Raw genomic sequence first — 20,556 nt, forward strand, 5'->3', positions numbered from 1 at the left:
GCGCTCCAGCTTTCTTGTAGTGTTGTGATTTGTATATATAAACCAATGAATCAATCTGTAGCGTAGCATTAATTAATCACAAACCTTACATTTAGATGCTTCAGATGCGAATGCAAATTTATAAATATTTCCTGCCAAAATTTAGATACCTTCAACTAAGAATTTGTCTGGAAAGTTGTAAGCATGAGCTTGTAATGGATCTTTTTGTGGTTATATAAATACCCATTGTACAGTGTCAGGCAACCCCCCGCCCCTCCCCCCCCCCCTTCCAACCTCCGCCACCTGCCAAGACTGAGGCGCACATTATTTCGCCACATAAACATTAAAACTTAAAATTGCAAGCCCCTGACTGGAAGGACATTTTTGTATAGTAACTAGCAGTGTTGGAACAAAAGGGACCCAGTTGTTGCTTCCCCAATACGCAGAAGTGGTCAAACCAGTTTTAGTTATATGACTAGCTGGCTGGAGTCTTTTGAATTTGAACTTCCAGCAAAGGATTTGAACTCAGACAAAACCATGTGCACATGGAGTAAAGATCTCTCCTGGAACTGAAGCAAGAATTACCTCCTCTCGTGTCTGCCTGTCCCATCTCCTTCCCACAGAACTGAATCTTGTGAAACCACGTGAAACTCAGAGAAAAGTTTTCTACGTGAGCAAGGTTTTTAGAAGACTACTGGGCCCCAACGAAAAGCAAGACTACTTACAAAAGGACTACAGTGAGCTTGAAAGACCACAACAAGATATTGCCTCAAACCCCTCTCTACTATATTTTCCTCTTCTCTTTTCTGTTCCTATTTGCATGTGTATATTGCGTGTGCATGCTAGCGTGGGCACATTGAATATCCAATATTAGAGTTTAAGTTTTAATAAAATTCCATCTTTCCTCGTTAAATTGAGAAAGCATGTGTGAATTGGTTTCTTTGTCTTATAATAGGAAAACCGTGAACAAGGATTCACAAAAAGGGGAGCTCAAAACAGAGTGTGTTTAAAATTAAACCTGATTACGATAAGACCAGGTGAAGATAGTGACAGATGAGGAGAAATTTTTTCTCTGAGGGTCGTGAGTCTTTGGAATTCTCTTCCTCAAAAGGCGGTAGAAGCAGAGTCTTTGAATATTTTTAAGGCAGAGGTAGATAGATTCTTGTTATGCAAGGGAGTGGAAGGTTATCGGGGGTAGGTGGAAATGTGAAGTAATCGGTTCAGTCATGAACTTATTGAATGGCGGAGCAGGCTCAACGGATCAAGTGGCCTACTCCTCCTAATTCGTGTGTTTGTATATGATGTTTTTGATGAGTGTTTTGGCAGTTGACTAGGTTGCTACAAGTGTGGTTGATGGTTCTATTCCAATAAAATCATTTGATTTAAAAAATAAACTGGAAGCATTCTGGCCTTGCAGGAATTAATTTCAGTTACTAACTATGATATTGGTGTATTCATTTGTTCCTTTTGGGATGAAAATCTGTGTAGCAGAAGATAATTTTGCTTAATTGAGACAGTTCTACATACCAAACTGAACTAATGTTTTATTCTCGGTGCCTCTGCAGGGGAACAGAGGATGCAGTCTTGAAGAATTTGCGACGTGCAGAAAGACTACTCGAGGAAATCCATACTATGAAGGTATTACATTCTACTTTTATGTAGAATAATTCCCTCCCCGTGCCTAGGAGCCTACATAGGAGCCAGTCATGTTTTTGTGATTGGTGAAACCTAAGTTTGATAACAGTCAACAAATAGGTTGATGCAGAAGGAAGTTGTGAGTGATGTTCAGATATATAGGGATTTATAAAATGTGCTTCTACCCAAACACCAGAATGGAAGCAAACCACAAAAAAAGTACTTTGCTTCTGCTTGAACACTGGATATATCTGGAATTTTTAAATCCAGTCTCCTTTTTGTGCCATTTTCCTTTTCACTTGTTAGCACAGTACATATCAAGGGAACAGGGCAATTTAAACTCCTTGTTAATAGTCAAATTGATTGCACAGTTATGAGAATGAGTGTCTTTCCAACTTCAAATTTTGAGGGATGTAAAACATCGTGAAAAATGATACTCCATTTGACTCTGCTCTGGCGAATGTGGAAATGATGACCTCATTCTCTGCCTTCTGCCAATGTAACAAATTCCTGCAGTGTTATCTGTCAATATCTTTTTTGTGCCATCAAAGCAACTGTATTGAGCTATCCTTTTGAAGAGCACATTATGTTTGTAATTTAAATGAATGTTGCGAGCGGCATTATAATTTAAGAGTTATTTTGCAGACGTAGAGTATATTGGGTTACTATTTGGTTACTATTCCAGTTTGTTGTCAGTCGATACTGATGTATTGGCTGACTGAAACTGCATGCAGTAGTAAAATTACTTCATGATAGAATCAAGACAAAAAACTAAGCAGACACAACAGTGAACAGTTATCTGGAATACAATAAATGTCTGTCTATAAACAAAAATGAGGATAGAATTTATCATCTCTCTCTCTCTCTCTCTCTCTCTCTCTCTTTTCCCCCCCCCTCCCCCTTCCTCCCTCCTGTCTCCCCCTTTCCCTCTCCTCTCTCCCCCTTTCCCTCTCCTCTCTCCCCCTTTCCCTCTCCTCTCTCCCCCTTTCCCTCTCCTCTCTCCCCCTTTCCCTCTCCTCTCTCCCCCTTTCCCTCTCCTCTCTCCCCCTTTCCCTCTCCTCTCTCCCCCTTTCCCTCTCCTCTCTCCCCCTTTCCCTCTCCTCTCTCCCCCTTTCCCTCTCCTCTCTCCCCCTTTCCCTCTCCTCTCTCCCCCTTTCCCTCTCCTCTCTCCCCCTTTCCCTCTCCTCTCTCCCCCTTTCCCTCTCCTCTCTCCCCCTTTCCCTCTCCTCTCTCCCCCTTTCCCTCTCCTCTCTCCCCCTTTCCCTCTCCTCTCTCTCCCTTTCCCTCTCCTCTCTCTCCCTTTCCCTCTCCTCTCTCTCCCTTTCCCTCTCCTCTCTCTCCCTTTCCCTCTCCTCTCTCCCCCTTTCCCTCTCCTCTCTCTCCCTTTCCCTCTCCTCTCTCCCCCTTTCCCTCTCTCACTCTCTCTCCCCCTTTCCCTCTCTCACTCTCTCTCCCCCTTTCCCTCTCTCACTCTCTCTCCCCCTTTCTCTCTCTCACTCTCTCTCCCCTTTCCCCCTCTCACTCTCTCTCCCCCTTTCTCTCTCTCTCACTCTCTCTCCCCCTTTCTCTCTCTCTCACTCTCTCTCCCCCTTTCCCTCTCCTCTCTCTCTCTCTCTCCCCCTTTCTCTCTCTCTCTCTCTCTCTCTCTTCCCCCCCCTTTCTTTCTCTCCCCCTTTCTCTCTCTTTCCCCCCCTTTCTCTCTCTCACTCTCTCTCCCCCTTTCTCTCTCTCTCACTCTCTCTCCCCCTTTCTCTCTCCTCTCTCCCCCTTTCTCTCTCCACTCCTCTCTCCCCCTTTCCCTCTCCTCTCTCCACTCTCTCTCTCCCCCTTTCTCTCTCCACTCTCTCTCTCCCCCCTTTCTCTCTCTCTCTCTCCACTCTCTTTCCCCCCCCCCCTTTCTCTCTCTCTCTCTCTCTTTCCCCCCCCCTTTCTTTCTCTCTCTCTCTTTTCCCCCCCCCCTTTCTCTCTCTTCCTCCCACCCATCTGTTTTACTAGTTCAGCCCCAGCTGGAGTATTGTGTCCAATTCCATGCACCAGACTTTCGGGAGCGCGTGAAGGCTTTGGGAGGGTACAGAAGAGATTTACTAGAATGGTTCTAGGGATGAGGGATTACAATTATGTGGATTGACTGGAGAAGCTGGGGCTATTCTCCTTGGAGCAGAGAAGGCTAAGAGGAGATTTAATAGAGGTGTTTAAAATCATTTGGATAGAGTAACTAAAGAGAAACTGTTTCCAATGGTTGAAGGGTCGATACCTAGAACGCACAGATTTAAGGCGACATAAGGAAAAAAGAAGAAACACTTTTACACAATGAGTGATTATGATTTGGAATGCACTGCCTGATAGGGTGATGGATGCAGATTAAATAATCGCCTTCAAAAGGGAATTGGATAAATACTTGAAGGAGAAAAAAATTGCAGGGATATGGGAAAAGAGTGGAGAGTGGGACTAATTAGATTGCTCTTCAAATGAGCCAACGCAGATTCAATGGGCTGAATGGCCTCGTTCTTCATTCTACTATTCTGATTCTTTGTTGCATCAGAGGTCTCACATTACTGACCAACTTCTTCCTTAGTGTGCCTATGCTGTTTCCACATTTTCTGCAGGTTTGACTAAATCCAGGGTTCAAATTGCACATTCAGTTGCACATAGTAACGAATCAAATTGCATACCCACTTATCTGGGTGCAGATAACATTATTAAACAAGTTGAGGTTCTTGAGAAGTGTATATTATCTTGAACCCTTGATCTGTTAACATGTTAAGGGAGATGTTTCAATATTGTTATATGTAGTTGCTTCTCATCTTGTTACATTAGTTAACTTCAAGTAATGCAAAGTAAAATCGCACGCAAATGCTTTTCGGCATTTTTGTTTTAAGATCAGAGCGTTCAAGAATATTTTCTGGTAGTTCTGCTGTTTCTAGCCCAGCTCTGCCCCACAGCCATGTTGCATGATCAGGAACTCTTCCATCCAACCATGAATACTCCTATTCAATCTTCCATCAGACCTTGAAGTTGTGCATTATCAGTCCAAATTCCCGTACTGCCTTAAAATTACAACATTTATATTCCTTTACTTAGGTTTTTTTAAAAAAAAGTAAAATTATGGGTGGTTAGGAGTGAGTGATAAGGGTGTAGTTTAATTGCAGGGTTACAACAACCTAAACCACAAGAGTGAAACACAAGTGTGTTTAACGTCATCTAAATTCTAAAATTAAATTACAGCCTAATTTCTGCCTCTACAACTGATTCATTGTTTCAGTAAATATTGTCTGAAGAAAGGTAAAATCATCAGTGGCCATGTGCACTCGTGCCACTTGGATATTCGGTAATCCAAGTGAGAGGCGAGCAACATAAATTATCCCTGTTTCGAGTTCACACTCCCCTGTGACTGGACAGTATTCCACATGTTTGTTCTATAGGAACTGAAACAAACTATTCAACTTAACCCATTGAACCTGCTGTGCCATTTTTGTCAGCTGTAGCATCTCTGCTTCCTGAATCCCACTTCCCTCCTTCTCCATTCACTATGTATGCATCTAAGCCACCTTTTAAATACCCCAATTGAATTTGGATTTATGGCCTTCTAAGGCAGTAAGATCTACATTCTCACCAAGCTTTGTACAAGTTTTTATTTCTGGATTGACTTTTAATGAATAGCTCAAATTCTAAGGTTTTGTCCTTTTGTTATTGATTCCCCTGTTGGAGGGAAGAGTCATTTCCGATCTACCCTGGGATTTTCCCTTCATTATTATTTAACATCTCAATGATATCAGCCCTTAACTCAATTATCTTCAGGGACAATGGGGTTGATTTTAACTCCTTAGCGGGGACATGCCCAAGTCAGCAGCTAGTCCATTTGGGCCTCCTTAATTTGGGAAACTTCCCAACCAGAATATCAGAAAATCGCTGTCCAGCCATTAAATTCACAGGAGACTGTCATTGGGGACCAGAAATAATGGTCTCCAGCACTAAGGTAGGTGGTCAGGAGAGGTTTGAGAGGGGATTGTGATTCAAGGAGAGAGGTTGAAGAGAAGCCCATGGTAGTCTTAGCCCAAGATTTCCTGAGGACTCCTTAGGAGCTTCTTCAGTTCAGTTCTGTTGGGGCCTGATGACATTATCAAAGCTTGATCTACACATTTAAATCCCACCGGCTTCATATGGATATCCTTGGTGCCTGCATTTTAAAATTGCAGTCGGCCAGGCCCAAACAGGAGGCCAGCAGGTATGTCTCCTGCTTTGTTTTAATTGCCTCCCGGCCCACTTTCTGGAGGGTGGGGAAATTAAAATTCATTCCATGGCCCAAATGTGACCACAACGGAGCATTTCTGTCTAGCCAGCTTTATACAGCAAGTTGCAAGACCTAAGGAGTTTAGAAATAAGCTGCAGTCAGAATTATGCCCCCTACCTTCTATGATAACATTGTTGCACAAGACACATTCAAATACCATGTGATTTGCTGAGTTATGGGTGAATAGCAACTACTTTGGTATGTAACTGACAGTTATTCAAATCCAAGAAGCCACAGGTGCTGTTTTTGTCTTTTATTTATCCATGGTATATGAGCATCGCTGGCAACGCCAGCATTTATTTCCCATCCCTAATTGCTCTTGAGAGGTGGTGGTGAGCTGTCTTCTTGAACCAAAGCAGACAGTGTAGTGTAGGTATACCCATGGTGCCAGTTGGTCCTTCCTTTTTTTTATTCTTAGACTTTTTCGTAGGAATTTGATACAGCTGAGTGGCTTGCTAGTCCATATCATAGGGCAATCAAAAGTCAACCACATTGTGGTGGATTTGGAGTCACATATAGCTTAGACCTGGTAAGGACGGTTGATTTCCTTGCCTAAAGGACATGAGTGAACCAGGTAGGTTTTTACAGCAATCCATTTGTTTCATGGTCACCATTACTGACAATTTCTTTTCTTCCAAATTTATTGAATTAACTAAATTTAAATTCCCAGCTGCCATGGTGGGATATGAACTCACATCTCCGGTTCAGTAGGCCAGGCCTCTGGATTACAGTCCAATGAGCAGAAGGAGTTCAACAAGTTATGTTGAGTCAATTGAAACCTTTAAACAACAGCACCTTGCATTTATATAGTGACTTTAATATACTAAAACATCTCTAGGGCTTTTTAAAGTGAGAGAGGTTTGGCCAATCAGCTTCTACAGTTAAAAATATTTCTAGAAGAGCACAATCTTAAATGGAGCTTATCTGCAAGATAAGCTGAGTCTACATGTTTCAACCTTTTTTTTAATTCAAGGAACTGATTAATATATCTACTGTAAATATGTATATTATGGTTCTATATTTGTTTATTCACCCTTTAATAAATATACTTGTTAAATCTACTTGTTAAAGTCTAAAACAAGATTTGATTTTGTGATGCTGCACCCATTGTTGAAGATGGAAGAATATTGAGTGGAGACACAGGAGAGATGCAGTAGCTAAAGCAATTCATAAAAAGGTTTTTCCTGTTTGCTATCATGGACTCAGTGGCAGAAATCTGCCTATCTATTAGGGCCTGTATGATACTCTCAAGATCAATGTACGAAGACACTTTGAGAGTTATTTAAAAAACAGCAGCCAAAGTATCTAGAATAAAGATAAAAAATGCCCAAGATGCAACACCAAAGATTTTAACCTTCTGTGGGAAGGGTTCAGGAGATCCGGAAATGGAAGCAAGGTAAGAAGGGCGGGATCCATCAGCTGAGTGCCTTTCCAGCACTACTCGTGCATCCAAAAATGCTCAATTCCACCAATTGTCATCAAAGGCAGCATGTAGATGATGAAGAAGAAAGGACTAACGATGAACGGTTGGAGAACTCCAGAGGTCTGCATGTGACAAAGAGAAGCTGTTTGTAAAGGTACAAAAGAAAATTACTGTGGATGCTGGAAATCTGTAACAGAAAATGCTGGAAATACTCAACAGGTCAGGCAGCAGCTCTGAAAAGAAAAACAGAGTTAACGTTTCATCAAAACTATCAAAAGTTAGAAATGTAGGTTTTGAACAAGTAAAAGGGGGGTAGTAGAAGAAAAAGAAAAGTCTGTGATGGGGCGGACGGGAGGACAGATTAATTATTTTTTATATTTCATGGGGCATGGATGTCACTGGCAAGGCCAGCATTTGTTGCCCATCCCTAATTGCCCTTGAATGGAGGGCTTGCTAGACCATTTCAAAGGGCAGTTACGAGTTGAGCACATTGCTGTGGGTCTGGAATCACATGTAGGCCACACCAGGCAAGGACAGTGGATTTCCTTCCCTAAAGAACATCAGTGAACCAGATGGGTTTTTATGACAATCAATGATAGTTTTATGGCACCATTACTGAGACTAGCTTTTAATTCCAGATTTTTTTATTAATTAATTGAATTTAAATTGCACCAGTGGACAGCCTTCCCGTCCCGTTGCCCATTGCGGCCCTTAATTGGACAATTAGCCCAGCGGCGGGCTGGTCTGTTGCCACGCTCCCCGTGTCGGCTGCTTGCCAGCTCTGGGGCTTGGAGGGGTGGGGGGGTGGGGTGCAGGTTCCAATTTTTTTTTAAAGCTCGCCAGAAAACCACAAATCTGTCCGAAGTGGGGAAACCACTGTTCCTGATGTCAGCGCCTGTCGGCTGTGAAACTGACAGCGCGATGCTTTAAAAAAAAACTGACCAACCACAAAGCTGCAGTGCTGGGCGTTCCTGCTCCCTGCAAGAGAGAGAGGGGAAGAGAGAGAGAGAGAGAGAGAGAGAGCGATAGGGAGAACAGGAAGCGATAGGGAGAACAGGAAGAGACGGGGAGCGGGGTGGGGGGGGAGAGGAAGGGAAGAGAGGAGGAGGGATGAGAGAGAGAAGTGGGAGAGAGGGGGAAGAGAGAATGGGGGAAGGGAAGAGAGAGAGGGAGGAGGGGGGGAAGAGAGGGAGAAATGGTGAACAGAGAGGGGACGGGGGGACTGCGATGGGGTGAGGGGGGTGGGGACTGGGGGTTACGGAGAGGGGGGGGGAACAACACGGGGGAACACAAGGAGAGAGTGACATAGAGATGGAGAATGATCAAGATCTCTCCTGACAGATGGACATCTGTCTGAAATACTCCGCATTGCTGCAACAAGCGTGTGGACAAACATTGACTACTTGTGCAAGCAAAGAAATGCCAGGTATCTCACTAAATCAGTGTCCAACATAGTGATGGGAAAGTAAGTCAATAAATTAATCTTCTCATTTAAAGTTTCTTCACAAAAATGCACATTTGTCATTTTAATTAATAGTAAGATAAATTTTTAATGTCTTTATCTTTCCGAAATTGTCTCAAGATAAAAATTGTAACGTGGCTCCCCACACGAAAAGGTTGGACAACCCTGGCCTAAGAGCTCTCTTCCTTGAACAGAGGCCCAATCAGTCTCCATCCCCCACCACCCTCCTCCATCTGGCTGAACTTGTTCTCACATTGAACAACCTCTCCTTCAACTTCACTCACTTCCTCCAAATAAAAGATGCTGTTATGGGTGCTCATATGGGTCCCAGTTATGCATGTCTTTTTATGGGTTATGTGAAACATTCCTTGTTCCAGTCCTACTCAGGCCCCCTCCCTCACCTCATCTTCCAATACATTGATGACTACATTGATCAGTGCCACTTCCTGCTCTCGCCCTGAACTGGAAAATGTAATTGATTTTGTTTGCAATTTCCAGTTTTCTCTGACCTTCACACGGTCCATCTCTGACTTTTCCCTTCCCTTCCTTGACTTCTCTGAATCCATTTCTGGGGATAGGCTATCAACCAATATTCACTAATGTCCACAGACTTTCACAGCTACTTGGACTACACTTCCTGTAAGGACTCTATTCCATTCTTCCAGTTTCTCCATTTCCGTTGCATCTGTTTGGACAATGTAATCTTCCATACCAGCACTCCCAATAGTTATACCTTTCTCCTCAACTGAACATGCCCACCACCCTGGCTGACAGTGCCCTCGACCATGTCTGATCTATTGCATGCACTTCTGCTCTCACCCCTTCCCTTCCAGAACCGTGATAGGGTTCCCCTTGTCCTCACCTTCCATCCCACCAGCCTCTAGTTAACAGATCATCCTCTACCATTTCCACCACTTCCAGTGTGATGCCACCATCAAACCCATCTTTCCCTCCCCTCCCCTTTCAGCATTCTGAATGGACCATTCCCTCCCCAACACCCTGGTCCACTCCTCAGTCACCTCCAACACCTCCCCCTCTTTCCTACAGCATCTTTCCATGCTAGCTCAGGAGATCCAAAACCTGCCCTTTTACCTCCTCTTTCTCACCATCTAAGGCGCAAACATGCCTTCCAAGTGAAACACTGATTCACTTGTAGTTCTTTCAATTTTGTATACTGTATTCGCTGCTCACAATGTGGTGTCCTCTATAGTGGGGAGACTAAACGCAGATAGAGTGACCGCTTTACGGAACACCTCCGTTCAGTTCGCAAGCGCGACCCTGATCTTCCTGTCGCTTGTCATTTCAATTCTCTATCTTGCTCCCACTCTGACTTTTCTGTCCTTGGCCTGCTAGTGTTCCAATGAAGCTCAATGCAAGCTCAAGGAGCTTTCAACTGGGCATTTACAGCTTTCTAGACGCAATATTGTGTTCCGTAATTATAGATCATAGCCCCCATTTTTTTCTTTCTTTTTGTTTGTTTTTGCTGGTTCGCTTCTTCTACCCCCCGCACCCCCCACCCCCCCACCAACCTCGCTCTTGTTTCTTTCTTCATCCCTTTACTTTGTATTTGAATGGCTGATATCCTGCCATTTACACCTCATCCAGGCACATCTTTTGTTCCTTTGCTGCCTAACCTGCTGAGTATTTCTCGCATTTTCTGTTTTTGTTTGTAAAGGTACTCTGGCTAAGATTGGATAGCTATGAATGGTCCAAGTGAGGGCAGTCTACTGAGCTGGACAGGGGAATGGTCTGATCAGCCATGTTGAGGGAGCATAGAGGTCAAGGATGGATCATGCACTGTACTTTATCACAAGAAATGCCATCCCTGATACTTTTGGGGTTCTTTTGATTCTCTGGGAGGGCGGAAACCTGACTGGAGTGATTAAAACAGGGACTTGCAGAAGAAATGAGAAAAAAAAAGGATCTGGGAGTTGACCAGAGTAGTTCGGTAGCACCATGACTGACTGAGTTGGCTGAGTCCTGAAGGACATAGCTGCCAGACTGTGCCTGCAGCTGATGATGTGAGAACAAATACAAGGGAAAACCCTACATGATCTCATTTTCACCCATCTACCTGTTGCAGATGCATTTGTCCATGACAGCATTGGTAGGAGTGACACCCGCACTGTCCTTGTGATACAATCCAGTCTTCATTCAGAAGCCACCCTCCATTGTGTTGTGTGGCACTACCACTGTGCTGAATGGAATAGATTCAGAACAGATCTAGCAGCTCAAAACTGGACATCTATAAGGTGCTTTGGGCCATCAACAGCAGCAGAATTGTATTCAACCACAATCTGTCACCTCATGGTTTGGCAAATCTCTCACTTGACCATTGCATTCAAGTCAGGGGATCAACCTTCATTCAGTAAGCAGTGTAGAAGAGCATGGCAGGAGCAGCACCAGACATACTTATAAATGAGATGCCAACCTGGCGAAGGTACAACTCAGGACTGCATGCATGCCAACCAGCGGAAACAGCCTGTTATAGACAGATCCCACAACCAACCGATCAGATTAGAGCTCTGCAGTCCTGCCACATCTAGTTGTGGATGGTGGTGGACAATTAAACAACTAATGGGGGGAGAAGAAGACTCCACGAGTATCCCAGTTCTCAATGATATGGAGCCCAGCACGTGATTGGAAAAGACAAGGCTGAAGTGTTTGCAACAATCTTCAGCCAGAATTGCTGAGTGGATGATCCATCTTGACCTCCTCTTAAGGTCCCCACCCGTCTTCAGTCATTTCAATTCACTCCAAATGATATCAGGAAACGGTTGATGCACTGGATACGGCAAAGGCTATGACAACATTCTCCTTCTAGTGCTGGAGACTGGCTCCAGAACTAGCTGCGCCTTTAGCCAAGCTTTTCCAGTACAGCTACAACACTGGCATTTCCCAACAACATGGAAAATTGCCCAGGTATATCCCATCCACAAAAGAACAGGACAAATCCAATCCGGCCAAATACTGCCCCATTCGTCTACTCTCAATCATCAGCAAAGCGATGTAAGGTGCTGTTGACAGGCACTTGTTCCGCAACAACCTGCTCACCATTGATCAGTTTGGGTTCCGCCAGGACTACTCAGCTCTAAATCTGTTTACAGTCTTGGTCTAAATTTGGACCGAAGAGCTGAATTCCAGAGGTAAGGTGAGAGTGACTGCCCTTGACATCAAGCATTTGACTGAGTGTGACATCAGGAGCGCTAGTAAAATTGAAGTCAGTGGGAATTGAGGGGAAACTCTCTGCTGGTTGGAGTCATACCTAGCATAAAGGAAGATGTTTGTGGTTGGTGGTCAATCATCTCAGCCCCAGGACATTGCTGCAGGAATTCCTCAGGGATGTGTCCTTGGCCCAAACAGCTGCTTCATCAATGACTTTCCCTCCATCATAAGGTCAGAAATGGGGATGTTCGCTGATGATTGCACAGTGTTCAACCCATCTGTAACTTCTCAAATAATGAAGCATCCTGCGCCCGCGTGGAGAAAGAGCAGGACAATATTTAAGCATGGACTTTGGTGTGAATGGTACTTGCCAGTTAAGTGCCAGGCAATGACCATTTCCAACAAGTTAGGGTCCAACCAGCAGTCTCTTGGAATTCAATGGCAATACTCTCATTGAATCCCTCACCATCAACATGCTGGGGTGTTACCATTGACCGGAAATTTAACTGGACCAGTTACATAAATAGTGTGACTACAAGAGCAGGTCAGAGGCTGGGTATTCTCTGGTGAGTCTCACACCTCTTGACTCCTCAAAGCCTTTCCACCAGCATACAGGACACAAGTCAGAAGTATGATTTAATACCTGGATGAGTGCAGCTCCAACAACACTCAAGAAGCTTGACGCCATCCATGTCAAAGCAGCATGCTTTATTGGCACCCCCATCCACTACCTTACTTCAGTTCCTCCACCACCGGGGCATTGTGGCTGCAGTGTGTACCATCTACAAGATGTACTGCAGCAACTTGCCAAGGCTTTTTCGACAGCACCTTCCAAGCCCTCAACCTCTACTGCTGAGAAGGACTGGACAGCAGGCACATGGGAACACCACCACCTGCAAGTTCCCTTCCAAGTCACACACTTGGGCGGCACAGTGGCGTCGTGGTTAGCACCACAGCCTCACAACTCCAGGTTCAATTCTGGGTACTGTCTGTGTGGAGTTTGCAAGTTCTCCCTGTGTCTGCGTGGGTTTCCTCTGGGTGCTCCGGTTTCCTCCCACATGCCAAAGACTTGCTGGTTGATAGGTTAATTGGCCATTACAAATTGCCCCTAGTATAGGTTGGTGGTAGGGAAATATAGGGACAGGTGGGGATGTTGTAGGAATATGGGATTAGTGTAGGATTAGTATAAATGGGTGGTTGATGGTCGGCACAGACTCGGTGGGCCGAAGGGCCTGTTTCAGTGCTGTATCTCTAAACTAAACCATCCTGGCTTGGAAATATGTTGCCATTCTTTCATTGTTGTTGGGTCAAAATCCTGCAGTTTCCTCTCTAATAGCACAGTAGGTGTACCAACAGCACACACACTGCAGCGGTTCAAGAAGGCGGTTCACCACCACCTTCTCAAAGGCAAATAAGGATGAACAATAAATGCTGGCCTTGCCAGCAATGCTGACATCCAGTGAACAAATTTTTTTAAAAAACTAACAGGCTGCAAGATGAATTCTGTTCCTGGACTTTGCCAAAGATTTGAGCTCCAGTATTACCGGGCTGAGTTTAGGTAGTACAGGGAAAACCTGCAAGACCAGGGATATGTTGGGCTGAAGCACATGCCTTACAATGGAACCCACCTGATTTTCCTCCATCAACATGAATGGAGGAGAATCAGGTGGTTCGTTTACAGGCCCACCCAAACAAAACCTCCCTGATGTGTGCGTTCATCTATCACAACGTAAACAAATTTGTTTATGGTTTCCCTTTTTTTGAATTATTGCATACAAGACCACGGATTGCACTAGTCTCAATGTACGCAGTTGACCCTTGCTCCGTTGGTTCTCGAGTAGCCGTTCATTTCAGAAGAGTAGGAGGCACATGTTGTGGGTCCTGAACATGGAACTGGGAGGAAGGGCTGGGAGGGAGCAACAATTCTGAGACTAGGGCAGCAGGTGAGCAGAGAAGCTGGGTGGAGGCACTGAAAGAGAGCAGGACTGAATGGAGGTAGCAGACACCCAGTCGCCTTGGTGCTAACAGTGTGGGTCTTGAGAGGGAATTGATGTCTCAGTGAAAAGAGTTGGCATGGGAGTCTACAATGTCCAGAGTGGTCCTGGCATAGGCTGGAGAAAGGGCTTGGGGAAAGTGCTGAGGGCAGGGCTTGAACCTTGGGCAAGTACTGGTAGTAGAACTACAGCAGAGCATGCAGGGCAGATCTGGGACTAAGGGGTACTCAGGCTGAACCTAATCGGTAAAGTGGGTGAGGTTTAGCAGGTGAGAGATAGGAAAGTATTTTGGCCACCAGAAATGCATTGAAAATTATCTCCAGTATCTGATTTTTTTTCTATGCCAATCAACAAGGTTGAGTTGAAATCAGAGTTGAAAGAGAGGGAGGAACTTAAAACAATTACCATCATTAAGGAAAGGGTATGAAAAAATTATTAGAACTAATGGATTATTAGAACTAATTATTAGAACTAATAGCTCCTGATGGACTTCATCCTAGAATCTTAAAAGAAGTAGCTACTGAGATAGTGGTGCATTGGTTTTAATTTTTCAAAATTCCCAAGATTCTAGAAAGGTCTCATCAGATTGGAAAATAGCAACTGTCACTCCACTATTCAAGAAAGGAGGAAGACAAAAAGCAGGAAACTACAGGCCAATTAGTTTAACATCTGTTATAGGGAAAATGCTGGAATCTATTTTTAAGGAGGTTATAGCAGGTCATTTAGAAAATCTCAGTGTAATCAGGCAGAGTCAACATGGTTTTGTAAAAGGGAAATCGTGTTTAATCGTGTCTCCATGTTGAACACCAATTGGAAGAAGCACGGAGGGTAGCACGGGCGCAGAATGTACTCTGGATGGGGGACTTCAATGTCCATCGCCAAGAGTGGCTCAGTAGCACTACTACTGACCGAGCTGGCCAAGTCCTAAAGGACATAGCTGCTACACTGAGTCTGTGACAGGTGGTGAGGGAACAAGAGGGAAAAAACCTACTTGACCTTGACCTCACCAATCTATCTGTCGCAGATGCATCTGTCCATTGACAGTTTTGGTAGGAGTGACCACCGCACAGTCCTTGAGAGGAAGTCATGTCTTCACATTGAGGATACCCTCTATCGTGTTGTCTGTCATTACCACCGTGCTAAATGTGATAGATTTCGAACAGATCTAGCAACTCAAAACTGGGCATCCATGAGGCGCTGTGGGCTATCAGCAGCAGCAGAATTGTACTCACCACAATCTGTAACCTCATGGCTTGGCATATGCCCAACTCTAACATTATCATCGCTGGGGCACCAACCGTGGTTCAATGAAGAGTGCAGGAGGACATGCCAGGAGCAGCACCAGGCATACCTAAAAATGAGCTGTCGGCCTGCTGAAGCTACAACACAAGACTAGTATGCCAAACAGCAGAAGCAACATGCAATAGGGTTAAGCGATCCCAGGACCAATGGAGCAGTTCTAAGCTCTGCAGTCCTGCCATATTCAGTCATGAATGGTGGTGGGCAAGTAAACAACTAACAGGAGGAGGAGGCTCCATAAAACATCCCCATCCTTAATGATGGGAGAGCCCAGCACATCAGTGGAAAAGACAAGGCTGAAGCACTTGCATCCATCTTCAGCCAGAAATGCCGAATGGATGATCCATTTAGGCCTCCTCCTGAGGTCACCAGCATCACAGATACCAGTCTTCAGCCACTCCGATTCACTCCATGTGATATCAAGAAACCGCTGTAGGCTAGCTCCAGAACTAGCCACGCCCCTAGCAAAGCTGTTCCAGTACAGCTACAACACTGGCATCTACCCGGCAATGTGGAAAATTGCCCAGGTATGTCCTGTGCACAAGAAGCAGAACAAATCCAATCTGGCCAATTACTGCCCTATCAGTCTACTCTCGATCATCAGCAAAGTGATGGAAGAGGTCGTCGACCATGCCATCAAGCAGAACTTGCTCAGCCCTAACCTGCTCACTGACACTCTGTTTGGGTTCCACCAGGGCCACTCGGATCCTGACTGGATTACAGCCTAGGTCAAAACATGGACAAAAGAGCTAAGCTCCAGAGGTGACATGACAGTGACTGCCCTTGACATCAGGGCAATCTTTGACCGAGTTTCGCAGCAAGAAGCCCCAACAAAACTGGAGTCACTGTTAATCGGCGTGGGGGTGGTGCGGGTAATCTCCGCTGGTTAGAGTCATACCTAGCACAAAGGAAGATGGCTGTGGTTGTTGACAGTCAATCATCTCAGTCCCAGGACATCACTGCAGGAATTCTTCAGGGTAGTGTCCTAGGCCCAACCATCTTCAGCTGCTTCATCAATGACCTTCCCTCTATCATAAGGTCAGAAGTGGGGATGTTCACTGATAGCACAATGTTCAGCACCATTCGCAACTCCTCAGATACTGAAGCATCCCGTGTCCAGATGCAGCAAGACCTGTACAACATCCAGGCTTGGGCTGAAAAGTGGCCAGTAACATTCACGGCACATAAGTGCCAGGCAATGACCATCTCAAACAAGAGAGAAGCTAACCTTGATGTTCAATGGTATTAGCATTGCTGAATCCCCCACTATCAACATCCTGGAGGTTACCATTTGATGAGAAACTGAACTAGACATAAATGCTGTGGCTACAAGAGCAGGTCAGAGGCTGGGAATTCTACAGTGAATAACTCACCTCCTGACTCCCCAAAGCCTGTCCACCATCTACAAGGCACAAGTCAGGAGTGTGATGGAATACTCCAATAACACTCAAGAAGCTCCACGCCATCCAGGATAAAGCAGCCCACCTGTTTGGCACCCCATCCACCATCTTCAACATTCACTCCCTTCACCACCGACGCACTGTGGCAGCAGTGTGTACCATCTACAAGATGCATTGCAGCAACTCACCAGTCTCCTTCGACAGCACCTGTTCAATTAAGAAGATAAAAGGACCATTAGGCTAAGAATCTCATCACTTTCTCCTCTATCCTACTAACATAGCTTTTCACCATGCAACTTAATTGTTTTAATTTACAGAAATGAACCTTTTTTTGTCTGAATCGCTTTCGTATTGTTCATTTTAATTACCTATCGTTTGGGTGAAAAAATTATATTCAACTTCTTTTATAACTCTTGAATTCCAAATTTTGAACATGTACCCCCTTATATTTGAACCCTTTGCTATTTTGATTTAATTGCCTGGATGAGCTTTGTCTGTCCCTTCTGTAATCTTTAATTTGTGGCATTAGTTTTTGGAAAGAAAAAGTATTTTTCGCCTGCCTTTACCTTTTGGTATTTAATTACAGAAGATGGCCAATTTTCTAACCCTGGTGATTCTGGAAGAAAATTTTATACAAGTCTAAACAGTGTAACTGGACAGATCCTTTCACTTCCTTTATTAAACGAAAGGCTTTTGTAAAGACTCTGAAGTGATTCATAAGAACAGTATGATCTACCTTTCTGTTTTCTCTTTGAAATCCAATGTTTATGATGGCAAGACAGAGAGGACGTTCAGTGGTTAGAAAAGAACATAGTGTTTCACAAATATTATGATGTTTACTAATAAAAGGCAGATTACCCTCTTTTTAAAATAAAAATTCCAGTTAATTGATCTTGTCCTTTGGCATGTTGCATAGTTGTTCCGCAACCTATTTTGTCAAGTTGTTTTCTAGAGAATAGCATGTTACTATATTCTTCAGATAAAAGCGGTTCACACTGTGACTAGAGTCCAAAAATGAGGAATGCTGGCATTGGGTGTAAAACCAAAATGGTAAATGTAATAAACATGAGAGATGAATTTGGCATGTGAGCAGCAGGAATGCCACGGGAGAGGAACAAAAATGACTGAAAGGTTATTTTGTTTTAATATTAGGACAAAGTTAACAAGAAGAAGAAAAATGTAGGCAACAGCTACTGATCCAGAATGTTTATTTCATAATGACCAACATCAAATATTGTTGATGGGAAGTCACACAAACAGGAAAAAAAAACTTAGCAAAAAAGTAGGTATAGAAAAGCAGTGGTGAGAGTCTCCTGATTTTTTTTTCCATCTTACTCAATGTCTCTGATACACAGGTCACTGTAAATTCCACTGTTGTGATGTGTGGTGGGGAAGAGGGAAATTCCCATTTAGACAAGACGTTTTGTGGTCAACTTCAATAAAGCACTAAATGTTAATGAAGCTAATTTGCTTCAAGACAAATAGAGTTTGCACACAGTATCTTTAAACACAACACCTTGTAGCTTTTGTGGTAAAGGCAATAGTTGAGCCAATCAGCCCTGGATGATTCCGCGTTGAATTCCCATTGATGAGGCATTTGAGCTTGCTACCCCTGGATTGGGAGTAATATTGGCCAGAGGTTGCACTTCTGATCACAAGCTGGGAACACTTCTTCCCTGTTCCAAACTGCATTAGGATTGTGCAATTTGAGCATTTGCAGTATACTTGTTTGCCCATGCTGTATTAGTGCCATTGTCAGCAATGCTGATGAATTAATTTTTTGGTTCTGGCAGTTTCTGCTGAAAAGTTTTTCAATTATTTAAAGAAAAGTTAGGGCACACATTTTAGAAATTCATAATTAATGTTTTATAAAAACACAAATTGTGCATGGCAGTTGAAAAATGACAGTTTGATTACATGCATTTTAAAAAATTTATTCCCAAGATATAGACATCACTTGTTGTCCGTCCCTAGACGTGCTTGAGAAAGTGATGGATAGCCTTCATGAACTGCTGCAGTTCTGTTAGGTGGGGAGTTTTTTGACCCAGCAACAGTGAGGGACATTGAGATGGATGGAGTGTGATTTAGAGAACTTGGAGGTGGTGTTCCCATGCATTTGCTGCCCTTGTCCTTTTTGGTAGTGGCGATTACAGTTTTGGAAGGTGCCATCAGAGAAGCCTTGGCAAGTTGTGGTGGTGCATTTTGTAGATGGTACACACTGTCGCCATGATATGCCAGTGGGAGTGCATGTTTAAGCTGGTGGATGGGTGCTGATCAAGTGGGCAGCTTTGTCCTGGATGGTGGTGTTGAGCTTTTTGAGTATTGTAGCTATGCTCATCCAGTCAAGTGGAAAGTATTCCATCACACTCCTGACTTGTGCATTGTAGGTGGTGGACCGGTTTGTGAAATCAGGGAGTGAGCCTCTCATGCAGATTACTCAGCCTCTGAGCTGCTTTAGTAGTCATGACCTTTATATGGCTGATCCAGTTGAGTTTCTGATCAATGGTAACCCCACCCCCCCTCCCCTTCCCTCCCAAAGTCTGTTGATAGTGGGAGTTTGGTGATCGTACTGCCATTGAAGGGCATGGGGGGCGTGGTTAAGCACTTGTTGGAGCTGGTCATTGCCTGTCACTTACATGGCGTTAATGTTACTTGCCACTTAGCCCAAGCCTTGATATTGTTGAGATCTTTGCTGCATGTGAGCATGAACTGCTTCATTATCTGATGAGTTGCTAATAGGGCTGAATACTACTGTCACCTATGAACATCCTCACTTCTGACCTTGCACTGGAGGGATGAAGCAGCTGAAGTTATTTGGACCTAGGGCACTGCCTTAAGGAACTGCTGCATTTATGTCCTGGGATTAAGATGATTTAGTTTCCAACACCATCTTCCTTTATGGCAGGCATAACTCCAACCCCCGGCGAGTCTTGCCCTGATCCCCACTGAACCGTTTTACTAGGGCTCCTTATTGCCACACTGAGTTGAATGCTGCCTTGCTGTCAAAGGTAGTCACCAATACTTCACTTCTGGATTTCAGTTCTTGTGCTTGGGCCAAGGCTGTGATGAGGTCTGGAGCCGCGTGGTCAGTGAGCAGGTTACTGGAGAGTAAGTGCCACTTGATTGCACTGTTGGCAACACCTTCTGCCAATTTGCTGATGATTGAGTACATAATTGGCTGGATTGGATTTGTCCTGCTTTTTGTGGATAGGACATACCTGGACATCTCCTACTTTGTCAGGTGGATACCAGAGTTGCAGTTTGGCAAGAGTTACGGCTAGTTCTGAAGCACAAGTCTTCATTATAGCTGGATCGTGTTGCGCCTGTAATTTTTTGTGTCCAGTGCACTCAGCCAATTCTTGATGGCATGTGGAGTGAATCGAATTGGCCGAAGACTCTGATGGTGGGGTCTTCAGGAGGAGGCCAAAAAAGATCAACTGCTCAGCACTTCTGGCTGGAGATGGTTGCAAACGTGTTAGCCTTATCTTTTGCATCATTGAGAATGGTGATGTTCATGCAGCCTCTTCCTTGCATTGCTTGCTTAATTAGTCATCAGCATTTGTGACTGGATGCAGCAGGACTACAGCACTTTGACTTGATCCATTGGTTGTGGAATCACGTAGTTTTGTCTATAGCATGCCACTTCCACTGTTTAGCATGCATGTAGTCCTGTATTGTAGCTTCACCAGATTGGCACCATTTTCAGGTATGCCTGGTGCTGATTCCAGTGCACTCTTCTGTGTTTCTTGTTGAGCCAAAGTTGGTCATTTGGCTTGCTGATCTGCAGTAGCCTTTGTTTTGTGACTTGCCTACTCATTATGCATTAAAAATGATGAGTGGTTGCAACATTCAAATAGTTCTGCACCTCTAGGTAACACTGTGAATACAATGTTACACAATCCAATTAA

The 20,556-nt window shown here is 44.2% G+C and overlaps 1 protein-coding gene across 5 annotated transcripts in view; it reads left to right on the top strand.

The window, feature by feature from the left end:
* srfbp1 (serum response factor binding protein 1) overlaps nt 1-20,556 on the top strand; it is a 269,448-nt gene that overhangs the window by 123,524 nt on the left and 125,368 nt on the right. For 4 of the 5 annotated variants that reach the window (XM_068029898.1, XM_068029899.1, XM_068029900.1 and 1 more), the window contains one exon: nt 1,545-1,617. The exons of the other annotated variant lie outside the window; for it this stretch is intronic. In XM_068029898.1, the coding sequence (XP_067885999.1) occupies nt 1,545-1,617 (73 nt within the window). The remainder of the gene's footprint in view (nt 1-1,544; nt 1,618-20,556) is intronic. 5 annotated transcript variants of the gene reach the window in all.

This window comes from Heterodontus francisci, chromosome 4 (genome assembly GCF_036365525.1).
Source record: "Heterodontus francisci isolate sHetFra1 chromosome 4, sHetFra1.hap1, whole genome shotgun sequence".
NCBI lineage: Eukaryota > Metazoa > Chordata > Chondrichthyes > Heterodontiformes > Heterodontidae > Heterodontus > Heterodontus francisci.